The sequence below is a fragment of the Sminthopsis crassicaudata genome, chromosome 1 (assembly GCF_048593235.1).
Source record: "Sminthopsis crassicaudata isolate SCR6 chromosome 1, ASM4859323v1, whole genome shotgun sequence".
NCBI lineage: Eukaryota > Metazoa > Chordata > Mammalia > Dasyuromorphia > Dasyuridae > Sminthopsis > Sminthopsis crassicaudata.
In genome coordinates this window covers 725,360,439-725,386,578 of record NC_133617.1, presented here as the reverse complement: position 1 = coordinate 725,386,578, position 26,140 = coordinate 725,360,439, and the positions used below count along the sequence as shown (strand labels likewise).

Here is a 26,140-nt window from a genome sequence, read left to right as displayed (position 1 = left end):
CCATGCATATGTACTGTCAAAAAAAAAAAAAGGTTATAATTATAAAATTAATTTTAAAAAAGTTTAAAAAAAAAAGGATGTTAGAGCTTACCTAATTTATTAATTTCATTTTACAAATGAGGCCCAGAGAGGTTAAATGATTTGCCCATGATCATATAAGTAGCAAGTAACAGAACCAGAATTTAAATCCAGGTTCTTTCTCATTATCTAATATTCTTTTTTTTAATCACCAAGAAAATTTTTAATAAAGACATGAAAAGGGAATAGATAGGCCTTTTGGTTGGTTAACTAAAGTGGGCCACTTTTTCACAATCACAAAATTTGACTGAGAAACATAAAGACAGAAATTCCATGATTTCCAGGGAGATAGAAGAGTGAGAACCCACAGGAGAGCCTTCCTCACTAAATATCATTATCAAAAAACAACAATGGAACTTACTCCAAATAAACAAAACTTTTAGAAGCACCAGAAAGAGAATTTTTAGAGGAAAACCACACATAGAAATGGACATGAAGAATTCTAACACAAAGAAAGGAACATACGTATTAATAGAAGAGAAAAGAAGACATATTCAAGCACCATGTTCCAGAAGCACCAGAAATGAAAATAGAATTTCCTCAGAACAAAATATATCTCCTGTAACCTTCCCTCCCACATTGTAGTATTTTATTCCCCCCCCAATTACATGTAAAGATAGTTTTCAACATTCATTTTTATAAGATTTTGAGTTTCAAATTTTTCACCCTCTTCCCTCCCCAAGACAGCAAGACATATACAATCATGTTAAACATATTTCCATGTTAGTCATGTTGTGAGAGAATCCTGTGACTTCTTATTCTTCAATCTCCAAAATACTGAAGGAATAAAGAAAGTTAAAGAAAGTGAATGTAACCAAGATATTTCTAGACAAGTCCATGAAACTCAACAATTTTGAAATATCTATGCAAATGATAAACCATTTTTTTGGGGGAAAGACAAAATCATAGAAACAAAAGGGGAAGAAAATGGATTAGGAAATTATATACTTGCAAAAGCAAACAGAATTTATATAGATGCCACTTAAAAGGACAGAAAGATTATAAGAACTATAAAGTTTCTGGAAAACTGTGAAAATAAGAAGAATCTGATTTTAAGCTCTTATACCAGAAAAATTTCCAAGAAAGAATGAGAAGGGTCAGATTGAAAATTGACCAAAATCATATGATATCAACATAGGTGAATTTCCAGTTGAATTCACCTGGATATATTATTGTCAAGCTTTAAGACTTTAAGAACAAGATATTACATGACATCAAGAAGAAATGTATTAAAAATAGATTAAAATTTTATATTTCTTTAAAAAAAAAGAAGCTAGAATATGATATTTTAGAAAATTAAAAGAGGTAAGATGCCAAATCCTGGCAAAGCTAATATTTCTTTTTCAGATTAAGAAAAAAAAAAAAAAGGTCATTTAATAATTAACAGGAAATTTGAAGAATTTGTGGCTGAGACAACTGTTAAGACAATTTTAAGATGAGAAACCAATAAGAACACAGAGACACATTAATTATCGAGATAAACTTGTTATTAATTAGTAACTGTAACTTTTTATCTCATTAAAATCACCTTAGGGAGAACACAAAACAAAAACCTTGTTTGATTAACAGCTGAATGACTCTTGAAATAGAAAAGAGGGAGAGGAGAAAGGAGAGTAATACATTGATATTGGGCTTCACAGATAAAGGAGTGTTTGTGTATGAGTAATCCCAGAGCTACATTCCTTTCTCAACCCTAGCAGAGGGTTTAGAAATCAAATTTTTCAAAACTTATGAAGTGAATAGTATGGAATACAGGAACTCTGTTTACTATTGACTGTAGGTGTATGCGTGTGTATTTTATTAGCTCTGAGATTGGATAAACACTAGTGAAATAAAGAGGATTAAATTATCTCTTGACAAAACTAATTTGACAAATTGTGTTGTAAATTTGACACAACAGATGGGAGTTGACTGTGTAAAGATCTTTTGCTGCTATATTGGAAAAAAATGATGACTTCAGAACTACTGAATGAAACACTTGGTTTAAATTTGAAGAAATTTGTGTTGAGGGAGTCTGTGAGTTTTGGGAGGAGACTTATTCATCGAATAATTTATAAATACTAACCTGGATTGTAAGCTCCAATATAATACTGCCAAGATCTTATTTTTCCTTAAATATTGCTTGAAAAAAGAAGATGGCTAATAAATGTTTTTTTGATGAGAAAACAAAGGAAAGATTATATAATCCTGATGCCTTCTTTACTGCTTGCTTTGATTACAAAACTTTTGATTTGCTGACAGCTTTAAAGTTAGATAACTCCAATGTATATGCTGAGTATCCAAGATACCTTAACAGATACAGGTCTGTGATAGCTTTGTTCAGTGACTAACTGGGTTTCACTATCACCAAAAGCACAGGTAGATACATGCTCTTCAGAGGTGCTTTAATAAAAGAAAGGACAGCCATTGCAAAGTCAATATAAAAGAGAATTTTTCAGTTGCTCCTGATTGCAATGATTGCATTAAGGGCTTCTTCAATGGCATCCATGATTACTCAAGAAATTAGCCTAGCAACCCATAAGTAGGAGAAGCAAGTACTTTAGGCACTGTGCTAAAGACTGAGTATACAAAGAAAGGCAAAAGGCAATTGAAGGAGCAGCCCCTTGAGTTGATCCATTGCCACAATACCTTGGATTACCCTATCTATAGAGACAACAATTTGGAACCAGAATTCAGAATCCAAGAATTTCAGTGCTGGAAGAGATCTCAGAGATCACTTCTTCTGTAATCAGAAGAGAGCATGATACATCATATTTGGGAAATGGAATAATCCGTCCCATGGTTTTAAGAGACTTCCTGATGCAATACCCTTTATTATTTTAACACTAGCTTTTTCCTAGCATTGCAATATTACTAGGAGTCATGGAATGCCATGATTTGCAAAGAATCAAAATTATGAAAGAACCAAAAAGTAATGGAGAGATGCATAGGAGTCCCCTGTAGACAGATGCATAAACTAAAGATGACTTGACTGTAAGCAATTGCATAAAAGAAAGTAAAGCTTTTGCAGACATGTTTAATTGGAAAAGGTGGTGGACTGGCCATGACTCAAGGGTGAAAGATGGCAATTTGGAAGACCCAAGTATTCTGCTAACTCACAAAATGTTATAAAAATGAGAGGAAGTTCTCCAGTTTAACATTTGAATTCTCTATGGAATAGACAAAAACAATGTCAAAAATGAAATGGTTCCTTTTTTCAAGAATATTCCCTTCTTGGGGCAGGTAGGTGGTACAGTGGCAACTGCTTTCAGCCTCAATTTCTTCATCTGTAAAATGGAGAGAATAGCACCTCCCTCCCAGGATTGCTGCAAGAATCAAATGAGATAATATTTGAGACCAGCTCACTATTCACTAAGCCAGGTTGCCTTTCCTGATAGATTATCTGAACCAATACTCCATACCATTTAACAGAAGTTAATAATCTCTTTTACTATTGTTCTAACTCACCTGGGCAGACTGAAGCTATAATTAGCTAAGTGCACTTTCTAAAAGTGAAAATATGGCTGCATTAAGGGAAAGAGTACAAATATGGATGAGATTCCATATTTATTAAGGTAGAATAGATCAGGAAAGCATCAAAATGAGAGGCATCAGAGAATAGCAGATAGAGGACATATGGCTCAAGAAGAGCTCCGTCTCTGACACATGATGGCTTTGTTACCATGGATAAATCCCTGAACTTCTCAGGGACTCAGGCAATTCTTGATAACAATAAATTGCCTACCTATATTGTATAAAGTAAATTTCCTCCTCCAAGAGTTGTCCTTATTGATTAAATTTCAGGTCTAATTTTATCTCTATCCTATTGTCCAAATAAGATCATGGAAACAACTCTTGGATCATAGGCCTAAGGTTGTAAGGGACCTTGGAGGTCATTAAGACCAACTCCCTCATTTCACAAAAGAGGAAACCAAAGGTTGGAGGGATCCAAGGTCACACAGGTATGTTACTGGGTGTTCCCACGAGACCTATAATATGCAGGTCTTATGGATCCCTTCAGTAGCCTGGAGAATATGATGGATCCTTTCTCAAAATGTTTTGCTGCCTACCATCAAAACTGAAGGAAATGCCAAGTTTTAGTTAGCAATTAATAAAAAAATAATTTTTTTTCCTTTCAAGTTTATAGACTCCCTGAAATCTGTGCCTGGAGCTGAGCTTAAAAACCTCTCCATGAGACTATACTGTTCTATCTTACTTAATTTCCATGCAAAAATGTTTATTTTTTGAATGTGAAAAACATTTTGTATTATTTTTTGGGAAGAGGGGTAGAGGAGAGAGGAGAGAAATAGAAAATTATTCTGTAGCTCAGTTCAACAACTATGCAAATACTAAGTAAACAAAGTAAACAAAGACCTCTGGCTTCTTAATAAAATATATCTTCCAAAGCTTTAGAATTTTAGAAATTTCAAGATGGAAGAGACATTAAGGATCAGGAATTCCAACTCCTTATTTTACAGGAGGAGAAATGAGATAACTCACTCAATGTGAAAAGAAGATATGGCAGAACTGATTCAATAATAGAATTGTCTGTGGATAACTTTAAGGCTATTAGTACCTCATTGCTTTATTCAAAAGTGCAAAAGATCTCAAAGATCCACCAGCTGATTGTTAAATTTTTCTCTGTGAGCATTTACACTGTAGAAATCTGCAGATGCTACAAATCAGAATTTGATTTGTTATTTTTTGGATTTTAAAAAAATGATAGAGAAAATGTTAAATGATGTAGACCAAGCTTAAAGGTGTGGTAAGTACATTTTTCTTCTTCTAGAGAGCTGGATGTTAAACATTTATCAGCATATCCTTGCAAAGGTCATCTAACCCCTCATTTTGCAGACAGGTCTAGAATGATCAGGTGATTTTCCCTGGATCCAACAAGCAGGAGGAATCTGAACCCAGAGTTTGTTTTCTGGAGATGATGATTTACTTTCCTGTTGAGAGACTTCTCTTCTGAATATTAGAGCAAGAAAAATTTGGTTTGTCAAATTAAAAATTCAGCCTTCATAAGAGATACTGTTTTTGTAAATAAGTACAGGGCCAGGAGATAAATCTTAATTGGCTTATAGTGTCTTATTTATTATCCAACAGACAATTCACTTGGTTGAAGGTTCACATCTTCCATGTCTGCCCCGTGAGTATTGTTTTTTCCCTCCCATCAGCATCAGATGCTCCCCTTGATGCCCTCCACTAATGAAATAAAGATGTTGCAGAAATAATGAGTATGTGTTCTGGGCCAGTCAGAGAAGCTGGCTTTGAAGAATGGAGGATCCCAAAGCCCAAAGCCTGGGGCTGCCTGGTCAGTCGTTCTTTCTACGACTTCAGTTGCAGAGACAGGAAAAGCAGACAAACACAGCGCTGCTTTATAGACACTTCTGTCCTTGACTTGAAATATTACAATGGCTTCAGCTTTTATCTTGGAGTTTCAAAGGGCTGGCGAGAGAATGTCTTTGGTGAGCAGTCGGTCATCAATCTCCCTCCTCCAGCATATTTGCCTTGGTCTTTGTCCGGGTCTGATAAAGTCAGCATCTCTAGCTCAGAAGAGATCTTGCACATCCTCCCTTTAAATGCCCAACTCCATCTGAGACCAGAGAAAGCGGGCCCCAGAGCAAGCGGCCCTGCTGACGGGAGCCGCGTCTTGGGTCCCACCCCAAGTGAGGGGAGACTGGATGGGGGCTGTTTAGTGACATGTGCACGCAACTCATGTTGTAAACATGTAAAACATACAAGGTATACGCAATATATCACACACATGTGTAAATATGTTCTGTATACATGCATGTATATAAACGGTGCATGCAGGTATAAAACCATATGTTCTCTCCCACTTTCATGGTACAACATCCACATAGAAATAAAGTATGTAGCAGTGTGTGACAGCCCTCTACATACATGTACATATGTGTACATACAGGAACACTCCCACAGTACCTTGTATGAGTATATGTATATACAAATACTATACTATGTACATATATATACAAATACAAATATATGTATATTTATGTGCATAAAGTATGGATGTATATGCAAATACATATGTTTATTGTACAAATATATTTATATTTATATGCATAAATGTATGCATGTACATGCAAACACACACATTATATGCATAAATATACACATATATATGCAAACACAATTTATGTATATAAATATGCACATATAAATACACATATGTATATTTATATGTATAAATGCATGTATATACAAATACATCTGTATTTGCATGTGTAAATATTTACATGTATATACAAACACATACATTTATGTATCTAATGTATGTATATTTATATGTATATATACAAATGTGTGCTTGTATATACAAATACACAATACATATACCCATTCTCTCTTTCTCTTTTCTCCCCTTCCTTCCCTCTGCACACTGCACCAGGGGCACATAGCTAAAGGCTGGATTTGAACTCAGGTCCTCCTGACTTCAAGGTTGGGGCTCTATCCACTGTGCCACCTAGTTGCCCCTCAGAGCTATTTTCAAGGTAAAATTGACAGGCCTCTGGCACAGATTCAACATGTCAACTTTAAAGTCATCCTGCTTGTTTCTAGCAAGAAATTATTAACCAAGGGGCAATTAGATGGCACAGTGGATAGAGCCCCAACCCTGAAGTCAGGAGGACCTGAGTTCAAATCTTGCCTCAGACACTTAACACTTCCTAGCTGTGTGACCCTGGGCAAATCACTTAACCCCAATTGCCTCAGGGGAAAATATTAAGCACCTACTATGTGACATTTGCTGGGGATACAAATGCATAGAATTTTTAAAATTAAAATTTTATTTTTATAATATTTTCTTATTTTTGCTCTCAAGGAGTTTACAATGAAAGCGTCTATCCTAAATTATTACCAGAAATGGCTGTAGAAACATCCTGACCCTTCTTTGCGAAGTGTCACAGGGAACATGATGAGCTTTTTACCTTCTGGGCCTTGTCTAGTTCTTAGTGAATAAAGAGCACAGGCTCTTTAACCTCCATGAGGGCTAATGGCAAAATGTTCTCCTGGCTTCAGAGGAAGATTTTCCTTTCATTAAGGGCCCAGAGGATACTCTGGAGAAGCGTAATTTTCACTGCTCTGTATCACACAAAGATTTCTAGCCAGGGAGCCGAAAAGCTTTCCTGCCAGAGCACTGGCGAATCTTGTCCAAGCACGTTGGCCCTAGCTTGCTGCCCACCCACGGGATGCTTGTCTCTCAGTGAACCATGTGAGGATCCGGGCCCCAAAGTGCTGAGCCAGCCAGGAAGTGGTGAGAGGAAGCCCTCGAGATATTCTCCTACCCAGGCTTAGGAAAAGTGCCAGGAGCTTCCCCTGTGGCTCTTCATAACATCCTGCTCTTGTCCAGAAAAGAGTGGGTGCAGGTGCTTAGGGGGCAAAGTGGGGGAGGCAGAGAACAGCTGGAAAAGCCAACTGATGATCAATGACAAGAGGCTCTTCAGAGAGCCAAGCAGGAATAATTCTAATTCTGATAACTGGCATTTATAGGGTACCTCCTATGTGCCAGTCACTAGGCTAAGTGCTTTACAAATATCACCTCGTTTGATCCTCATGGCTAGATTTGAACTAAGGTTCCTCAACTGCTCCTACATTCAAAACCTCTTCTCCCCCAAGAGAATCTGATATTGATAATGAGGAGGAAGATTGAGATGCCTACGGCATTTTGGAGTTTGAAAATAGGTCATCCCAGCTGAGTGGTACAGGGGGTAGAGAGCTGAACTTGCAATCTCAGAAAACTGGTTGCTGTGACCAGTGCTTGGAACATTAGTAAGTAATACTTATTGATGGATTGACCCTAGGCAAATCACTTAATTTCTGCCTGCCTCAGTTTCTTCATCTGTGAAATGGGGTTAATAATAGCACCTACCTCCCAGGGTTGTTGTCTGAAATGAGAGAACTGTATGACTTTGGGTAAGACGGTAACCTGTGGCTAAATCTAAAAGTCTAAAAAACAAGGGGGGTTGGGACGAGACACATTCTCCTTTAAATCCTCCTATAACCTTACTTCAATATCTGAGTTCTCGAGAAGTCTTTTCTCCTAACTGATTACATGTTGCTGCTTTCTTTCTGATTGGCCTATAAGTCGTCATTCAGGAGCCCCATTTGATACTCATTCCTTAATATGACCCCATTTCTTATAAGAGCAGAAACCATTGTCACTCCAAGGCAAGAATCAGGCACTTTTAGAAATGACTCAAGAAATCTAGATGTAATACTTCTGTGCTGAATGACAAAAAAGATGGTGGCTAGAAAAATTTGGGCAGACTTGTTTGACTTGATGAAGTAGGTGGAGCTCCCTTCCTTTTATATGCTAACATCAATATAATAAAGAAATGTAACTTGGAAAGACAAGAATGCTGATCAATGCAATGTCCAACTCTGCTTCCATAGGATCAGTGATGAAAGAAGATGAAGATTGGTCCAAAGATTACTGATGAAGGAAGATGAAGATTGGTCCAAAGATCACTGATGAAGGAAGATGAAGATTGGTCTAAAGATCACTGATGAAGGAAGAAGTTTGGTCCAAGGAGCAGTGATGAAGGAAGATGAAGACTGGTCTAAAGATTACTGATGAAGGAAGATGGAGATTGGTCCAAGGATCAGTGATGAAGGAAGATGGAGATTGGTCCAAGGATCATTGATGAAGAAGAAGATTGGTCCAGACCATGATGTTCATGATTCTAGAAGATTCTAGAAGACCAAAAAAGTCTAGAAGATCATTTATGAAGCTGATAGAGTAGAATGAAAAATGGAGCTCCGCACATAGACACTGTGTCTATTTATCTTGCTTATTAACACTACACACTGGTTATAAGGGTTTTGCTTTTCTTTTTTCATTTAAATTGGGGATTAGTGGGAAGAACAGAAAATAAATGCTTGTTAATTGAAAAATAGAGTAAAAATGGGAAAACCCCCCCCAACAATTCCTGGATATATTCTTAATATAGGGACCAGGAACAAGATCAGGGAGACTGTATAGAGAACCGAGTCAAGAATGAATGTGTGTCTAGGTCTTTTGTTCTTCTAGAAGTCCCATGAGTCAGCAGATGACAGCATGGTAGAGTACTGGATTCAGAGCAGGAGCTTTGATTTAAAGCCCAGTTCTGCCACCTGGTACCTGCGTAACCTTGTTAAGAGATCGCTTTCAGGGCTGGAAGGAATCTGAGAATTTATTTTAGGAAATGGAGGCACAGACAGGTTAAGTGGGATAGTAAATGCCTAAAGGAAGCTTCAGTTTCTTCACCTATAAAATGAATAGGCTAAATTAGCTGAACTCTGAGATCCCCCCTGCCCCAGCTCAAATGTAGGATCTCATAATCTTCAGAGCTGAGGAGCATCCTCCCTTGGTTAGGACTGGTGCCTGGCACACACGGAGCACAAACTCCATCAAAATGACATGTCTACTCCCTTAATTTCCACTATAAAACCTACTCAAGTGGGAGGTGGAGGCTGGGCGGTGAGCCATTCACACTTGAGGAGGGAGCCAAGACCGTCTCCCAACTCATACATCTTCCTGGAGCCGTTAGCTTAAAGTCAATGTAAACTGTTAGTCCTCTGGAGCTTTTAATCACATTCTTTAGCACAGATGACAAGCTCTGGAGGTTCTCCTGTTGTCACTGAGCTCAAGGACGAACCCAATTCCAACCCAAAGAATTCTTTGTCACACAGACATGTCAGCTGATGCTATCTGTGGGACCAAATCATGGAGTTTCTTTAAGTCTCAGTTTGCTCACTTGTTAAATGAGAGTTATGGACCAGATTGCTTCTAGTTCTCTATGATCTAGAACCCACACTTTAAAGTGCCAGAGTAATTTGGGTGTTGTCCTTATCCAGGCATGTTTTGACTCAGGAATAGTTCCTTCAGGAATCTCTTTTTTTTTTGTGAAAATCAAATTATTATTTTTAAAAAATCAGACCAAAGGTATTTAGGTCCTCGATGTCCTTCCATCACTAATTTACTTACTCCCTATTTGATCTTGGGAAGGGACAACTTCTTTGGGTCTTAGTTTGCTCATCTGGAAAATGAGGTGGAATGAATGGCATATAAGGTTTAACTCTAAATTTATCAATGGTCCTCAGTTTCCCTTAATCAGTCGATCAATAAGTGCTTACTTGACACTACATACTCTGTATGTCTGGGGATACAAAGATAAAAGTTCACATCTTCCATGATCATATTTTGACCTCTGCAACTAATAGAACCTCAAAATCATTTATTCCTATGGCACCAGGAAACCTCCTCAAATAGCTCCCCACACAGCCTAGGATGGTCAGCAGGTGGCTTATGAAATAAATTGAAAAAGAGAATGGGAAATACATCAGAGAAGATGCCAAAGGGAGGAGAGAGGAGGAAGTAAGAGGGTCAAGCCCCCCCAGCAATGGCCCACCAGGATCCCACGATCCTTGCATTCCCCTTGTGGTACAGCCCCTGAAGGATCCAAGAAAATGGGAACTTCCCCAACAAGGTCACTACTCCTAGCCACACTCTTCTCCTTAAATTCCCTTGGTCCTATCAAGCTGTTCAGAAGCCCACATCTGGGCTGCATTAAAGGCAGAACTCTGACTAGACACATGTGTTTGTGGAAGATAATTTAGAGTGAGATAGCAAGCCAAGAGCAAGAATATCCCACAGAAATCTGGAGGAGTCTGGATACTTCTAATCTTTCTCTAACACGGGAGAAAATATATGTATTATTGTTATAATACATCCATCCATCCTTGCATCCATCTATCATCTCTCTGTCTGTCTCTGTCTCTCTCTTTCTCTCTCTTCATGTATTAGACCTCTGAAATTCCTACAAAGATCAACAAATGCAAAGTTTGCTGTAAAGGAAAAGCTAGCTGCCTCGAACTCTTGGCTAATTTTCTTTCTACTTTATGCCAGTGCCAGAGTCAGGTTTCTCCTTCCATAAAATCCATCCCTGGGATTTGGCTTCATCCCTTTGAGATGGCTTCTAGGGACTTACTTCCCCATAGCTCATGACCAGATTCTTTTGTCAGTTTAGGGCATTTTATAAAGATTAAATACAAGAGCCCTTTATAGTTTTTAAAGCACTTTACACCTGTATTTGTATTTTTTTGAGGACCCTTTGATAGCCTGCTGGAGCCTAGTGACCCCTTCTTAGAATTAGATTTTTAAATACACAAAAACCAAAGAACTCCCCAAAACTAAACCAAGTTCAGACCTCCAGGTTCAGAAGCCCTTCTAGATCTAAATGGTCTTTAATATCCTCTCTAGCTCTGAGAACTTTGACCTTGAAAGGCCTTGACGGCTGCTATGAACAGCTGCTCTCTACAGCCACAGGGACTTGAACAGTTGCTGAGCTTAAACCGGGCTAACTGCACCATTTGGGTCTTTAACTATCCTTCTATTTAGGTGCTTAATCAACATGAATAACCACATTGTTGTCTTTCAATCCTGTCTGACTCTTCTTTACCCCATTTTTTGGCAGAGATAACTGGAATGTTTTGCCATTTCCTTCTCCAGTTTATTTTACAGATGAGGAAATTGAGGCAGAGAGAGTTAAGTGATTTGTTCTGGGTCACACAGCTAGTAAGTGTCGGAGGTCTTCCTGAATTCAGGCCCAGTACTCTATTCACTGAGCTATCTTCCTGCCCCGAATAACCAAGTACTTAGATAAAAACACTCTTTTTCTTTGGGATGCAAAGTAACCAAGTGAGCTTTATCTACCATCTCATAGAGAATGAGTGTAAAGGCAAAATTTCCTAACCATAAAAGCTATTCAAAAGTGGAATAGGCTACTTTAAGAGTTTATAAGTGGATTGCTTCCCATTGGAAGTCATTAAGACCAAGATGGAAGGCCTTGTATCAGGTATAACAACAACTAGCATTTAAATGTCCTTTGACATTTGCAGCATGGTTTACTATATATAAAATACATAGAAATATATATATATATATAAATATATATAAAGAAATATATATGTATGTATGTATATATAGAAATATATATGTATGTGTGTGTGTGTATATATATATATATATATTTTTTTTTTTTAATTTTTTTTTTCCCTTCTCCTAACAACCCTGGGAACAAGGTGCCATTATTGTTTTTATTTTTACAGATAAGAAAACTTTTGGGAAAACAGTTACATAAATGGCTTGTTCAGGTTCACAGCAAGAGCATCTGAGGCTATGTCTGAATTCCTATCTTCTAGGTCTGATACATTATTCAGAGTTGTCTAGAACAACAGTGGGTTAATCTTTTTATTTAAGGATATGACTGCTGAGGTTCCTGCTGGCTCAGAATTTTTGATGAGGGAGAAATATCATCTACAACTCTGTTTTCTCAATGCAGCATGACTGTCTTTTGAAAAGCTCCAATCAACTGGAAAGGGCAATACACTTAAAAGTTAAAAAAAAAAAAAAAAGAAAAAAAAAAAAAGCATTCCATATATTTAATTTCCAAAGCACCATTTTTTTTTCCAAGTTCTATGACCTGGGTTATCTCACCTGACTCTTTAGTATCTGTTTCATCACCCCTTTTATGCAATTGAGGGCAATAACAATAATAACAATGATCTCACTAGACTGTTTTGAAGAATAAGTGAATAATTACTTGATAAGGGCTGAATGCATTTATAGCCAAGTCAAAACAACAGCAAGCATTGGAAAGAAGATAACATTGTAAGAATGTTGTAAAGCATACTGCTAGCTCCAGGCCTATATTTGGGATAGTATCAACCTACACAAGCAAGAAACTATTATTCTAAGAACTGAAAGACAATTGTCAAAAAAACAAAACAAAACAAAAAACTACTATAAGAAAGTGGTTTCTAAATAAGTAAATTGTCCAGACTACATACATTTGACTAAATTTTAGTTATTAGGAAGTTTTTTTGACATCAAGCTTAAACTATTTCTAAATTTCTAGACATTGTTCCTACAATCTTGCCTACCTCTGGAGCCAAGTGGAATGAATCTTCTTCCACATGATTCCTTTAGTTGATTTTTAACGCAACCTAGAAGCTACTCCCAGTCCTAATCCCACTCTTTTGGACCCTCTCTATTTTGTCTATGTCCTTGTTAACTTGTGAGACCCAGGAATGAACACAATATTCCATTTATGGCTGACTCCTGATCTTGTGATTGTACATCTGGGTCAATTTCCACTAAATCACACCATGCTTATGGTGATTATAATTTCCGAACCAAGAATCAAGACACACAGTCTAAAAAAAGGCCATCCCTTTAGTAAAATCTCCTTAAAAGTAAACTTTCTTTTCTTGAAATTTAACACCATTCTGATCTCAATCAATAAACATGTAAAAAGCATCTATACACCAGGTACTGTGCCTCTCAATATCTATCATGAACTAATTAATCTTAATCCTTTGTTTTCTTTTGGCTTTTTTTTTTTCCTGTGCTCTCTTTAACAGTGCTCAGTGCTCTTTGAAAAAAAAAAAAGAATTTCAAGGCTATTCCCCTAGCTGCCATCGTTTTACTTGGGAATCTGAGAATCTTTAAGTCCTATGGTCCTTTGGAAAGCTTATTCTGAACCAGATTTCGATTCATTCTGAAGTCTCACTCCATCTAACATCTCTTTGATCCTGTTTTATCTGCCATTTAAAATACTTTAAATCGTATTATGATGATATATTCTCTATAGTATCAACTACATTATTATTCATAAAAAGTAAAACAAGATTTTCAACCTACTTAAAATGTTAAGAAAGCCCACAGTGGGATTGAGTGAAAAACAGATAAAAAAATTTATATACATAAATTTTTCATGTTCTCTCTCTAATTTTTTTTCATTTGTAATCAACATAAAATTTTTTTTCAATCCACATTTATTTTCTTCCTCTGACCTTCCACTTGCAAAAAAAAAAAATGAAAGAAAACAATTCCCTTGTAATCAATATACACAAACAAAACAAATATTTACATTGGTTTGTCAATGAATGTGTGTTTCATTCTGCATTTTGAGTCCTAGTGGCACATATGGAAGCATTTCCTCTGAAAACATGATTGATCCCTTAAATGTTCTAAAGTTGTTCATTTTTGGAGGCCCACTAGGTGGTGCCATAGTGTACAGAGTTCTGAGTTTGGATTCAGTAAGACTTGAGTTCAAATATAATTTAGCCTGTTACTCTAGGCAAGTCATTTAACATCTGTTTGCCTCAATTTTCTCATCTGCAAAATGGGGATAATAATAGCACATACTTCACAAGGTTGTGCAAAAATTAAATGAGATAGAGTTTATAAAAGGGCTTAGCCCCATATCAATGCTTATTCCCATATTTCCTGATCCCTTATAGGTTTTAGAAAGGTAGCTTAGAACAAGAACCTATTGAGAGGTCATCTCCTAGGTTTCTGCTCTGATACTGCCTCATGAAATGGAGACATCCCTGGTCTGGAACACCACGCCAATGGGGCAAACCCTCCCAAATTTTCAAGGCTTTGGGTATAGGCTAGTAACCGACTATCTGAGTTTGAAGGTCAGCCTACCTCCTGAAGTTCAAGAATATGCTCACCAGATGGGTCAGCGGAGGGGTCAAATTTAGGAATTTTAGCAATTTGGGAAGATGGGACCTAGCTGGAATTGGATGGAACATTTACAAATCATAAAATCAGACTTTGAACAAAAGATGAACAAAAACAATTCTACATGATGTGTGCCTTGGCTCTCCCCCTCCAAGTCAAAATATTACAAAGCGTTATTCTCTCTATCATAATTTCTTGAAACAACTCTGCTATTTATTTTGCCTGTAATGACCTATAACTAAGAATCCCAAGGATAAGACTATGGCTACTCACCTCACCGCGAAGTACAAAATGGTTGGACCTCGATTCTTGGGCAAGTCGTGGTCAAGAACTCGGTTATCTAGTTGCAGCCAGGTGTTCTGACCTCTGTGGGGAAAAAATAGGATGGGCACAAATCACAAGGCTGATTTTAAAAAAGGTCTTTTCAACAATGAGGAGGTTTAGGTCAATTCCAATCGGCTTATGATGGAGAGAGCCATCTGCATCCAGAGATAGATCTGTAGGGACTAAATAGGGATATCACAACATAATATTTTCACCTTTGTTGTTGTGTTTGGCTTGCTTTTTTTTTTCTTTCTCATTTTTCATTCCTTTTTGATCTGTTCTTTCTTGTGCAGAAAGATAAATGTGGAAATATGCATAGAAGAATTGAACATGTTTAATCAATCTTGGATTACTTGCTGTGTGGGGGAAACAGTGGAGGGGAGGGAGAAAATTTGGAAGAAAAGATTTTGCAGAGCTGAATGTTGAATGTTGCATGTATTTTGAAAATGAAAAATTATTATTAAATTTTTTAAAAAATGAAAGCCTCATAAAATGAATATCAATTTTTCTCTCTTTCTTTGCAGTTTTGTTACTTTGGTCACACTATTTTGTCATTTCAGTTTTTAAAATTCTCTGAAAATTAAATTTGATCAAGTATATCATATTTGTATTTAGTAGTTGTTGTTCACTTATTTTGTTGTGTCCAATTCTTCATGACCTCATTTGGGGTTTTCTTGGCAGAGATACTAAAGTGGTTTGCTATTTCCTTCCCCAGCTTATTTTATGGATGAGGAAACCAAGGCAAACAAGGTGATGTGACTTGCCCAGAATCAGACAGCTCGTAAGTATCTGAGGCCAGATTTTGAACTTGGATCTCCCTGATACCAGGCTGGATGTACACTCTATTATATCACTTAGCTTCCCTTTTTATGTTTAATAGGAAGTAAGAATTACATCCTTTAAAATGAAGAAATGAGACATCCATATTCAGGAATGAAATAATAATAGTGAAATAAATAATGAAGCTTCTATTTATTTATATTCATTTATTCAGGAACTTTTATTTCAAAAACATTTGTTTTTTTTTTTTTTTTAAATTTAGTTCTCTATTGACTAGAATTACGGAATATAGAACAGGAAAGGACCTTAAAGAGATAATTTAGACTAAACCCTCATTTCTTGGATGAGGAAATATAGACACAAAATATAAAGTGTTGGGATATGTAGCATGAAGTAGCAAATCTAGAATTTAAACCCATGTTTTCTGACCTCTCTGTTCCCTAGGTACATGATGCTGCTGCTTAAGATTCTGGAGTGAAAGATCATTTAGTTCAATCCTCTAAGAAGAAGATAATTTGTGTAATTGCAATAGATGTAAATCAACTTCTTCAAATGGATTGCTGATCCTTAAAAATAGAAAATAGGTAAAGTAAAAGACAGTGACATCAACTAACACTATTTCCTGAAGCAGTTTAAATGATGTAAATAAATCACCCCAATAAGGAGATCAAAACAGAGCAGAAGTTGCCTCAGCCAAAAACAACTGGTCTCCTTGCCAAGTGGAATGCTATGGCAGCCAAGAGCAACACTGCTTTAGAATAAAAGGCCAATTGCCGAATGTCTTGGAGGTTATTATGTAATCAGAATAGTCTCCCGACACAGTGGAGAGAGATCATTTCAAGAACATTTGTCAATGAAAATGGAGGGACAATAGTCACCAAAGCAAAACAGGGACAGATTTGTTAGCATTTCAGTGACAATTTATTATCATAACTAAACTCTCCACTTCATTCCCAATGTATTGTATTAGGAAGAGGAAATGGCAATAGAGACGATAAGCATAGTTAGACCAAACTAAATACACAAAGAAGTAACCTTTGCCAGGAACAGCACACATTTGTAATCATTGAGGGGTGAATCTTCAAAACATCTAAAAGAGGAGGAAGATGTCAAATTACTGCAAAAAGTCACAGATGATATTAACTCCAGAGTGGTGAATGATAGGACTCCAGTAAGTCCAAATCCATATGTTTACGTTCTCATTTCTCTAAAATTTTTCTTAAAATGAAGTGGAAAAATACAGGTAGTGAAAGGCTTTCACAAATAATATTCTCAGTAGTGGACCATATCTTCAGAGTCATACAGTTGTCTAAAAATATAGTTATTATATGTGTGTGTGCATGTACATATAGCATATTATATATACATACATATATATTTATATATAGATACAGATACACATATACATATTTATGTATGTAATTGTATATATATGTACAAGATTTCATTGTTTGTTGATATATTACAATTTTGTATTTTATGTCACATTAATTTCCCAACATTATTTCCAGCAGTGAGTTTTCTCTTGTAACAAAGAACAAAAAAGAAAACCAATTGATATATATATTTTATAGTATAGCATCATTCCACACTCACATTTCCCCACATTTGTAACAACAAAAAGACAGGCAAATATTTCCTCATTTCTTCTCCTGAGCCAAGTTGGTCAATGTGGCCATGAAGTAATACAGTATTATTTTTAAAGTATCTGCATTGAATCTCATGAAAATCAACCATCACTCATCCCATTTCATGTCTAACCAATTAGGAAAAAAACAACCAAACATGCAGACTTTGGGGTAATTCAATTTCTTCAGATTCAAAAAAGATTTTCTGTAAATGGTCAGGAACATTTAGGAGTTCTCCCTGGTTCATTCCCAGAGATTCAGCCTTCGGAATAAGTTTCTTTAATATTAACAATATGATTGTATTTAACATATACTTTAACATATGTAACATGTATTGGTCAACCTGCCATCTGGGGGGATGGGAAGGAGGGGAAAAATTGGAACAAAAGGTTTGTCAATTGTCAGTGCTGTAAAATTACCCATGTATATATCTGATAAATAAAAACTATAATAAAATTTTTTAAATAAAAAAGAAAAAGCCTTAATTAAAAAAAGATACAAAAGAAAAAAATATATTAACAATATGAGAAATGTCAGAGCAGGAAGGGGCCAGAGGAGGCCACTGAAATGGCAGTGAGATAGGATGAGAAGCTAGAAACATAGCAAGCCCTTCTGCATGTGTAGGAAATGAGGGTGATAAGTGATTTTGGTCAGTGATCTAATGTTTCTCAGTTCCCTTGGCCTATAGTATTGATGGCTGACTAAACCTGTGTTGAATACTTAGGGGTCTGCTTTTATTCAAATTTTGAATGCAGAACAAAGTGACCACAAAGCTGGAGAAAGAGCTAAGGCAAGCCCAGCTATTTACTGGGAGGAGACTTAGCCACTGAGGAAGGCTCTAAAGAGAGCTTTGGGAGCCCTCTAGAGGAGTCAAGCGGATACTCCATGTGGGGAAGGACACAGGGAGGCAGGAGGAAATTTTATCATGGGAAGAAGCAGAAAAAAGAAATCATTCGACTTTTTATTTATTATTATTATAGCTTTTTATTTACCTGATATATGCGTGGGTAATTTTTCAACATTGACCCTTGCAAAACCTTCTGTTCTAACTTTTCCCCTCCTTCCCTTCCACCTCCTCCCCCAGATGGCAGATAGTCCCATACAATCATTAGACTTCTTAAGAGTCTCCAGGAGCAGATTGTTTTTTATTGATTTTATCAGTCATGATGATCATACAATCACTTTTATTTTGGTAATTGTGATTTCTTCTACCCCATGTCCAGGCTCCGTGAGGAGGCACTTGGTTAAATTGCCCATAAATCTTCCTGAGCCTCAGAAAGTTCATCTGTAAAACATGAGGGGCTAAACTAGACACGGGAAATTTTATTTTATTTTATTTTTTACAATTGCCTCAAGCATCTGTCTCCTCCCATTATCTCCCACAGTGGTCACTTTCACCCACCCCACAAATCTGGTCAATTACCAACCCCTGCCACTTCCTCATTCACAAAACCTCTAGTTAATATCCCCATCAGTTGCTGCCCTCCAGGAGCCTTCCAGCTGGTCTCCCACGGCCTCAAGTTTGTTTCCATCCAATTCATTTTCTACTCTGCAGCCAAAATTATTTTTCCTAAAATCAGTGACAGTGCTGACCACAATATTCTTCTACTCATTAACTCACCTGGTTGTCTATTACCTAAAAGTTTTCTTACTTGGCACTTAAAAAAAAAAAAAACTTTGGGGGCAGCAGGTGGTGCAGTGGATAGAGCATCAGTCCTGAAGTCAGGAGAAACTGAGTTTGAATCTGGATCAGACACTTAATTAACACACCTGCGTGTTCACCTGGCACTTGATTAAACAGTCTCTCAGTCTCCAGTCTTCCCAACCTCCAATTCGTCTTCCATGTCACTTACAGAAGAAATTTACCTAAAGACAGTTTTCAAGTCACTTAACTCCAATAGCCTCAGCTAAAAACAAACCAAAAAAAAAAAAAAAAAACTCTTTAGAAACTGACTCGACTTCAATCTATTTATCTATTTTATCTATTTATTTTCACACTGTATGGTTCCTCTCTCCAAATTCAGCGCTGTATTCGCTGCTTAAATGAGGAATGGCTTGTGATCTACAGGTCTACACTGCTGCAGGGAGTTCTGCTATGCTCCTGAAATCATAACTTCCTCCTGCATTTCTACCTTTGCTCTCTAGGCCCAAGCACAAACCATTTTCATTAACTGGATACCCACCGCACCGCATGTTTAGTTTAGTTTTTCTGGTCTAAAAAAAACCCCAACAACTGTAAATGTTTCATGTGTCATCTGTACTGGAAAAAAAGTCCTAGTGTGGGAGAGCTGAGGGGGAAAAAATGCCAAGAGAAAATACTTACTAAAAATATTTACAAGGCAAAGGGAAAGAACGAGGCTGGTGACCAAAGCATTCCAAGGAGACACCCTTGGAAAAAACAATTTTCCAAGTCTGGAATCCAGAAAGGTGGGAACTGCCAATCATAAAAAACAACTTCTTTGGGAAATAAACACCAGTAAGAAACAGAGGCTCTCTTCCCCAGCAGATGACAGTTTGGGGAAGATCTTTCCCTTCATCTGATCATGTGGAAATGAATCATTATTATTGTTATTATTTGTGTGAAAAGAAATAGTCTGTCCTCAAAGACTTTTGGCTGAAAACCTTCCTGAAATGGCTGTGGATTACAGAGAGAAGTGTAGCCAAATTCAAGATTTGTCATGTTAAAGGGGGGGGGGGGGGGGCGTTGTGGGAGGTTAGACTGTGTATATGGAATTTCTCCCTGTAAAAGTTTTAAGAAATTCCATGATGTACAGGAAGGAAAAAAAAAGGTGTCCATTTTATTTAAGCTATTAATTTATGATTTTCCTTTTCTTTTTGAAGAGATTTTGCAGTTAGAATGGTCTAATGTCTATGTATCAGTATTTAAGTGAACCTGGGTGTTCACCTGGCACTTGATTAAACAGTCTCTCAGTCTCCAGTCTTCCCAACCTCCAATTCGTCTTCCATGTCACTTACAGAAGAAATTTACTTAAAGACAGTTTTCAATCCTTTGCTCAAAAATGTTCCCTGGCTTTCAGTTTCCCACTTTAGCTTTGCTCTCAAGGCTCCCAAATATCTTCTCTCCATTCAACTGCTTCCTTTCCCCCACAATCCATTTAACTAAACTGATTTCCAGATCACAGATTGCAGCAATTAGAAGGAGCTGGAAGGGATCTTTGAGGTCGTATCCGCTATCTTTTAACCCACTGCCCTCAACCCCGTACTCCTAATTGTTCCACAAACACTCGGCTCATTTTATGCCTCTCTGCCTCCAGCATGATCATAATGTCTATTCTTCTTGCCCTGAATCCATTCCTTCTTCTATTAATACAAATCTTAATCATCCTGGAAGTCCCTTTTCAGAATCTACCTCCTCCTTGAAGTCATCCCTGATCACTTCAGCCCTCCTTGATTTCTCTGTTCCCCCTGACCTTCTGATCTAGATATTCAAAGTACCACTTAAGGATCCACTGTTTTGAATTAATTGCTCACTATTATTTCATGGCTATTTCCATTGAATGAACTCGCAAACTCCCCTGGGAAGCTTTCAAGGTCCTTCAAATAGTTTCCTTCTTGTTCAGTCATTTTCAATTGTGTCTAACTTTCTTTGGACCCCACTTGAGGTTTTCTTGGCAGAAATACTGGAGTGGTTTGCCATTTCCTTTTCCAGCTTATTTTACAGATGAGGAACTGAGGCAAGCAGGGTTAAGTTATTTGCCCAGGGTCACATAGCTAGTAAGTGTCCATGTCCAGATTTGAACCTAAAATGATGAATCTTCCTGACTCCAAGCCTGGCACTCTACCCACTGCTCTATCTTGTGGCCCTAATAATATCTGTCTTGCTGTATCCAATTTTCCCACATTGTTGACACCAAAACAGATTGATTGTGAACAATGAATGATCTTTGGTACAAGGGGAATCAAACTATCACAAGAGCAGATCATCATAGACGGTCCCTGGTAGAGAGGGAAAGATGTGGCAGAGTTGATTAAAAAAAAATCATCCATGATTAGAGATGGACAACAAGATTAGAAAGAAATATCTCCAAGGCTGGCATACAGTTCTAACCAGGGTTTAGATTAAGTTGTGACATTAGACATTAAGAGGGGAAGCTTCAACACCAAGAAATGTTCAGTTACAGATTCAGGAATTCAAAATCAGGGTCAGCAGTAAACAAGTTTGGTTTTTGCTCATTCTTTTGGACTAGAAGTGTGATTTCATCAGACTTGGGAATTCTGGTGAGGAAATGCCTTCTACTAAATCAGATCAATAAATCATCTTCAATGTCTGGGGCACTAAAGGGTTACAATCCCAGGATGCCAAGGAAAGATGTATCAGAGGTGGACTTGGACCCAGGTCTTCCTGAGCCAACTCCATCCTCTCTTCACTGTACCACGTCACGTCTTTATTGGACAAATCAACAAGGGGAAAATCCAGAGAGAAGAGGAAGTCGATGGCGAGCCAAATGGTCAAAGTCCATTCACAAAGTCAAAGACTAAGGCTGGAGTCCAGGAGCAAATAGAAAAAAAAAACAAAAACAAAAAAAAAAACAGCCTGTATTCATAAAGTATTTTAGGGTAACAATAACCTAATGAAGGAACTGACAATGCTTAATCTGAAGAAGAGAAGGATATGTAGGGAGATGATACTTGAAAGATGATAATGTCAGGAGCTGCTTGATTTCAAAGGCAAAAGCCAAAAATTGTTTTCAAAAGGAAAACTGAGGTTTGAGGTCTAAGCCCTTAGGCTATTCCAAAGTTGGAATGGCTTGTCTCATTGGAGATCTTCAAGCAGAAGCTGAAGGAGCAAAGCCAAGCATGTCTTAGACAGGGATTCTTTAGGGAAGGATAGGTTGGACTAGATGACCACCAGGATTTTTTCCAACACTAGAATTTTATGATTTTAAGAAAGAAATCAAATGATTTGTCTCTTATGGTACAGAGAGCTCAGAAGACCTGAGGACTTGAACCCAGAAGACTCTGGTCTTTTGGATCCCAAGCTAAGATTTTCTTTTCCATTCTGTTGACTTTATAAGTTAAGATTATACTGACAGCATTCCTCTGTAAAACTGGGAAGAAGGGAAAAAAACCCACCAGTCTTGAAATAGAACACATCTGCATGTCTTTTCATAGCCTTCTATTTTCATCTGTGCCCATAATGGAAGCACCACATTTGGAAATTATCATTTTATGGTTCCAGGTACTATGCAAGGACATGGCACGTACAGAACGGGGAAAAGTGACTTAAACAAATATCATAGAAATTTTACTTGGAGGCAACTACTTTGTATATATTTTTATGTATTCACGTTATGTTGCATGTCTTTATATATGGAGTCATTGCTTCCACCATTAGGTAAGGAGAAGAGTGAGCCAGATTGCTTTTAGAAAATGTTGGATCCCTTTCAGAGATTCCACACTGCAAGTTGTTTGAAAAACTCACCCCTGAATACCAAAATTCTCCTGGTGATGTTATGTGGTTATGATCATATGATTAGGCTTAACAGATTGAGTGCTGGGTTTTGAGTCAGGAAGAGTTCAATTCTGTCTTAGACCCTTGAATACTGTTAGAAAGATTTGGAACTGGTTGGCTATCTGGACATAAAGAGTAGTTAGCAATGGTTCAATATTACTATAGTGCTTAGATCTAGACTAACATCTTTTTTTCAATTTATTTATTACTATTTAACATTTTCATCAATTACTTGGATAAAGGGATAGAAGGTATGTTTATCAGATTTTTACAATTGACCCAAAGCCAGAAGAGATGGCTAGTACACTATGATATCAGAAGCCAGAAAGTTCCTAACAGGCTTCAACAAGGTGAAAGTTAATAGAGATAAATGTAAAGTCTTATAATTGAGTTTAAAAAAATGAATTTCACAAGTATCAGATGGAAGAGCATCAGGCAACCATTTGTTGAAAAAAGATCTGGGAGTTTTATTAGAATTCAGGCTCAAAAATGGGTGTAATATGACATCTAAAAATGCTATCATAATATTGCTCTAATTAAGAGAGGCTTAACTTCAAGGAATAAGGATTTGACTGTCTCTCTGTACTCAGCCCTAGTCTGAGAATATTTATTGTATTTGTTTAATTTTGAATGTTACAAATTGATAAACTAGACTAGGATGGTGAAGGGATGGGGGTCTAAATCTTAATATAAGGATCAAAGGACTTGGGTGGGGATGATCAGCCTCCAAGACAAGAAGACTCATAGGAGATTTAATATCAAAAGCTTAGTATCTGAAAATATCACGTGGAACAGGGATTACATTTGATCTGTTTCAGAGGAAAGAATGGGCAGAAGTTGCAAGTAGATAAATTGAAACTTGATGTCAGAAAAAACTTAACAATTGTAGATGGCCCAATGGAGAATTGATCACATTGATTAGTAAGGGGTGATCTGTCACTGGAAATTTCAAAGCAGCAGCTGGGTGACAACTTATTGAGTACATCGTAATGGGAATTCTCTTTCAGGGACTAGTTTGGACTGAATGACTATTGATGTCGCTTCTTGAAAATCCAGGATTCTAGGAAATTATGGTTCTATCAAAGTAGCAGCTCTGTGATCTCTGCCCCCTAAAGATGTTATTTGTGTCCCACTTTCCACTCAAAGGCAGTTAGTGGAAATGACTTTTGCGACAATTCTTTGTGGCAATACATGCGTTCAGTTGTTGGTTTTGTAAACTTTTTTTTCCCTTTTCTTTCTTATTATGATGGATAATGTTCTGGTAGAAGATAGGGTGAGAGATACAGGGGAGGGGACACAGGAAATGTAAATATACATATACATAATTTATTTTTAAAAATTAGCTTCCAAAACTAAGAAGAGATTCACTTCTTGATATAATCCAAAGATTAAGAGAACATTAAAAATAAAAAGGAAGAGCTATGGAGCAAAAAGTAAGCAATTATCCTAAACATTCCAGAATTTCCCCATGTGGGAGATCTCCAGAACATATCCCTGAATGAAAAGGAAAGTTCTATATTGGAACTTGAGAATGAATACAGAGCAAACAAATTATGGGTTTTTTTTTCCCAAAGAGATAAATTTTAAAACATTTAATTTTAAATATTCATGCTACCTTTTCTTGAATTTGGCAATGTTATTAAAGTTACAATATAAAGCCATAAAATATAAAACTTACATTTATCTCTCTGGGGTATATACTGAATAAGTCATTCTTTCCATCCAAACAGAGATATATGTAGATAATAAAAAAGATCTACAAATTCCTTACACAAACTCCTAAAAAAACATGCACACCCACACCCTATAATCAGATACCAATCAGTCACTTCCCTCCCTTTCTGCTGTCAGAATGAAAACTCCTTTGGTAAGAATGGTAGGTACTCTGTGTCCTAGGCTCAGGTGGAAAATATTTGCCTGTTTCTCACAAATTACAGTATGTTTGTACCCCAAGCAAAAGTAAAAGAAGCATTAGCCAGCAAAATATACTTACGTGTCATCTATAAATGTTATTCCAAAATATTCCTTTTCTTTGAGGTTGAAATGAGATGCCACAAGGTCCAGCAATTCTCTTGACAAAAGTTTGGGCTGTCAAAATAAGGATTTTATTAGAAAGAAGGTTTATTTCCTCCACTTGCAATCCCCTCAATCCAAATAGTTTAAATAAGCTTTTTTAGCATTATTATATCATTAAACTATATTTATGTGTTCCTGGCTGTGAATTTATTTGGACTTTTTCTCTACAAGAAATTGAGGGAGGGACAGATATTTACAGAGGTAAATTTGTAGAGTCTTAATCACTCATCTTTATATAATGCTTTCTAGTTTATAATGTATGTACCTTACAACAATCTAGGGAGATAGGGAGTAAAATATTTTTTATATGTGTATATATTTTTATATACAGAGGGAGACAGACAGAGAAAGAGATAGAGAGAAGGAAGGAAGGAGGGAGGGAGAGAGGAAGAGAAAGAGAGAGAGAGAGAGAGAGAGAGAGAGAGAGAGAGAGAGAGAGAGAGAGAGAGAGAGAGAGAGAGAGAGAGAGAGAGAGAGAGAGGGAGAGAGGGAGAGAGGGAGAGAGGGAGAGAGGGAGAGAGGGAGAGAGGAGAGGAGAGGGAGAGAGGGAGAGAGGGAGAGAGGGAGAGAGGGAGAGAGGGAGGGTCATAGATAGGAACACAGGTTTAGAGAGAATTAATCTGTCCATGGGGAAAAACTGGGACTCTAAAGGCCAGTTTGAAGCTATTCAGTGCCTGTGCTATAAATTACCTGGCTCTGGATAACCCTCCAAGACAGAGGCTTAACCTGGGATACTTAAGGCTCCCAAGTTAAAAACTTCTGACTCTTTAGAATAAAATTTTCAGAGAGAGTGCCATCCTGCACTGGGAGATGGATTTTCCCCTTCCAGGAGTTCCCTATAGCAGTGAAACCCATTCAAACGTTAGCTATAAGGTTATGTCTTAATTAATAACAATAAAATCTGACACCTGCCCAGCAAGTATAGTTTTCAAAGTGCTTTCATGACAATTATTTTAATGATCTACTAAACAGTCCATCATCCCTCCCAGAGCGCTACAGTGGGGGTGGACGATGACAATGGGGTCTTTAATGTCTTTTGGGGATTTTCGACCTTTAGCATCATGGAGGAAGGAATATTTAAACAGAAGAGGCAGTGATCAGATACTGGGATATGGCCACCAGGACTTGAGCTTCATGAATGATGATGATGATGATGGCTGGCATTTGTATTGGACTTTAAGGTGTGCTTTACAAATATTATTTCATTTTGCCTCACAACAAGAAACCCTAGAAATAGGTGCTATGATTATTCCCATTTTACAGAGG

At 37.1% G+C, this 26,140-nt stretch overlaps 1 protein-coding gene across 8 annotated transcripts in view; it reads right to left on the bottom strand.

The window, feature by feature from the left end:
* Window positions 1-26,140, bottom strand: part of FRMD4B (FERM domain containing 4B) — a 337,387-nt gene that overhangs the window by 119,522 nt on the left and 191,725 nt on the right. For all 8 annotated transcript variants that reach the window (XM_074284129.1, XM_074284131.1, XM_074284127.1 and 5 more), the window contains 2 exons: window positions 24,792-24,886; window positions 14,867-14,959 (listed from right to left, as the gene is read on the bottom strand). In XM_074284129.1, the coding sequence (XP_074140230.1) occupies window positions 14,867-14,959; window positions 24,792-24,886 (188 nt within the window). The remainder of the gene's footprint in view (window positions 1-14,866; window positions 14,960-24,791; window positions 24,887-26,140) is intronic.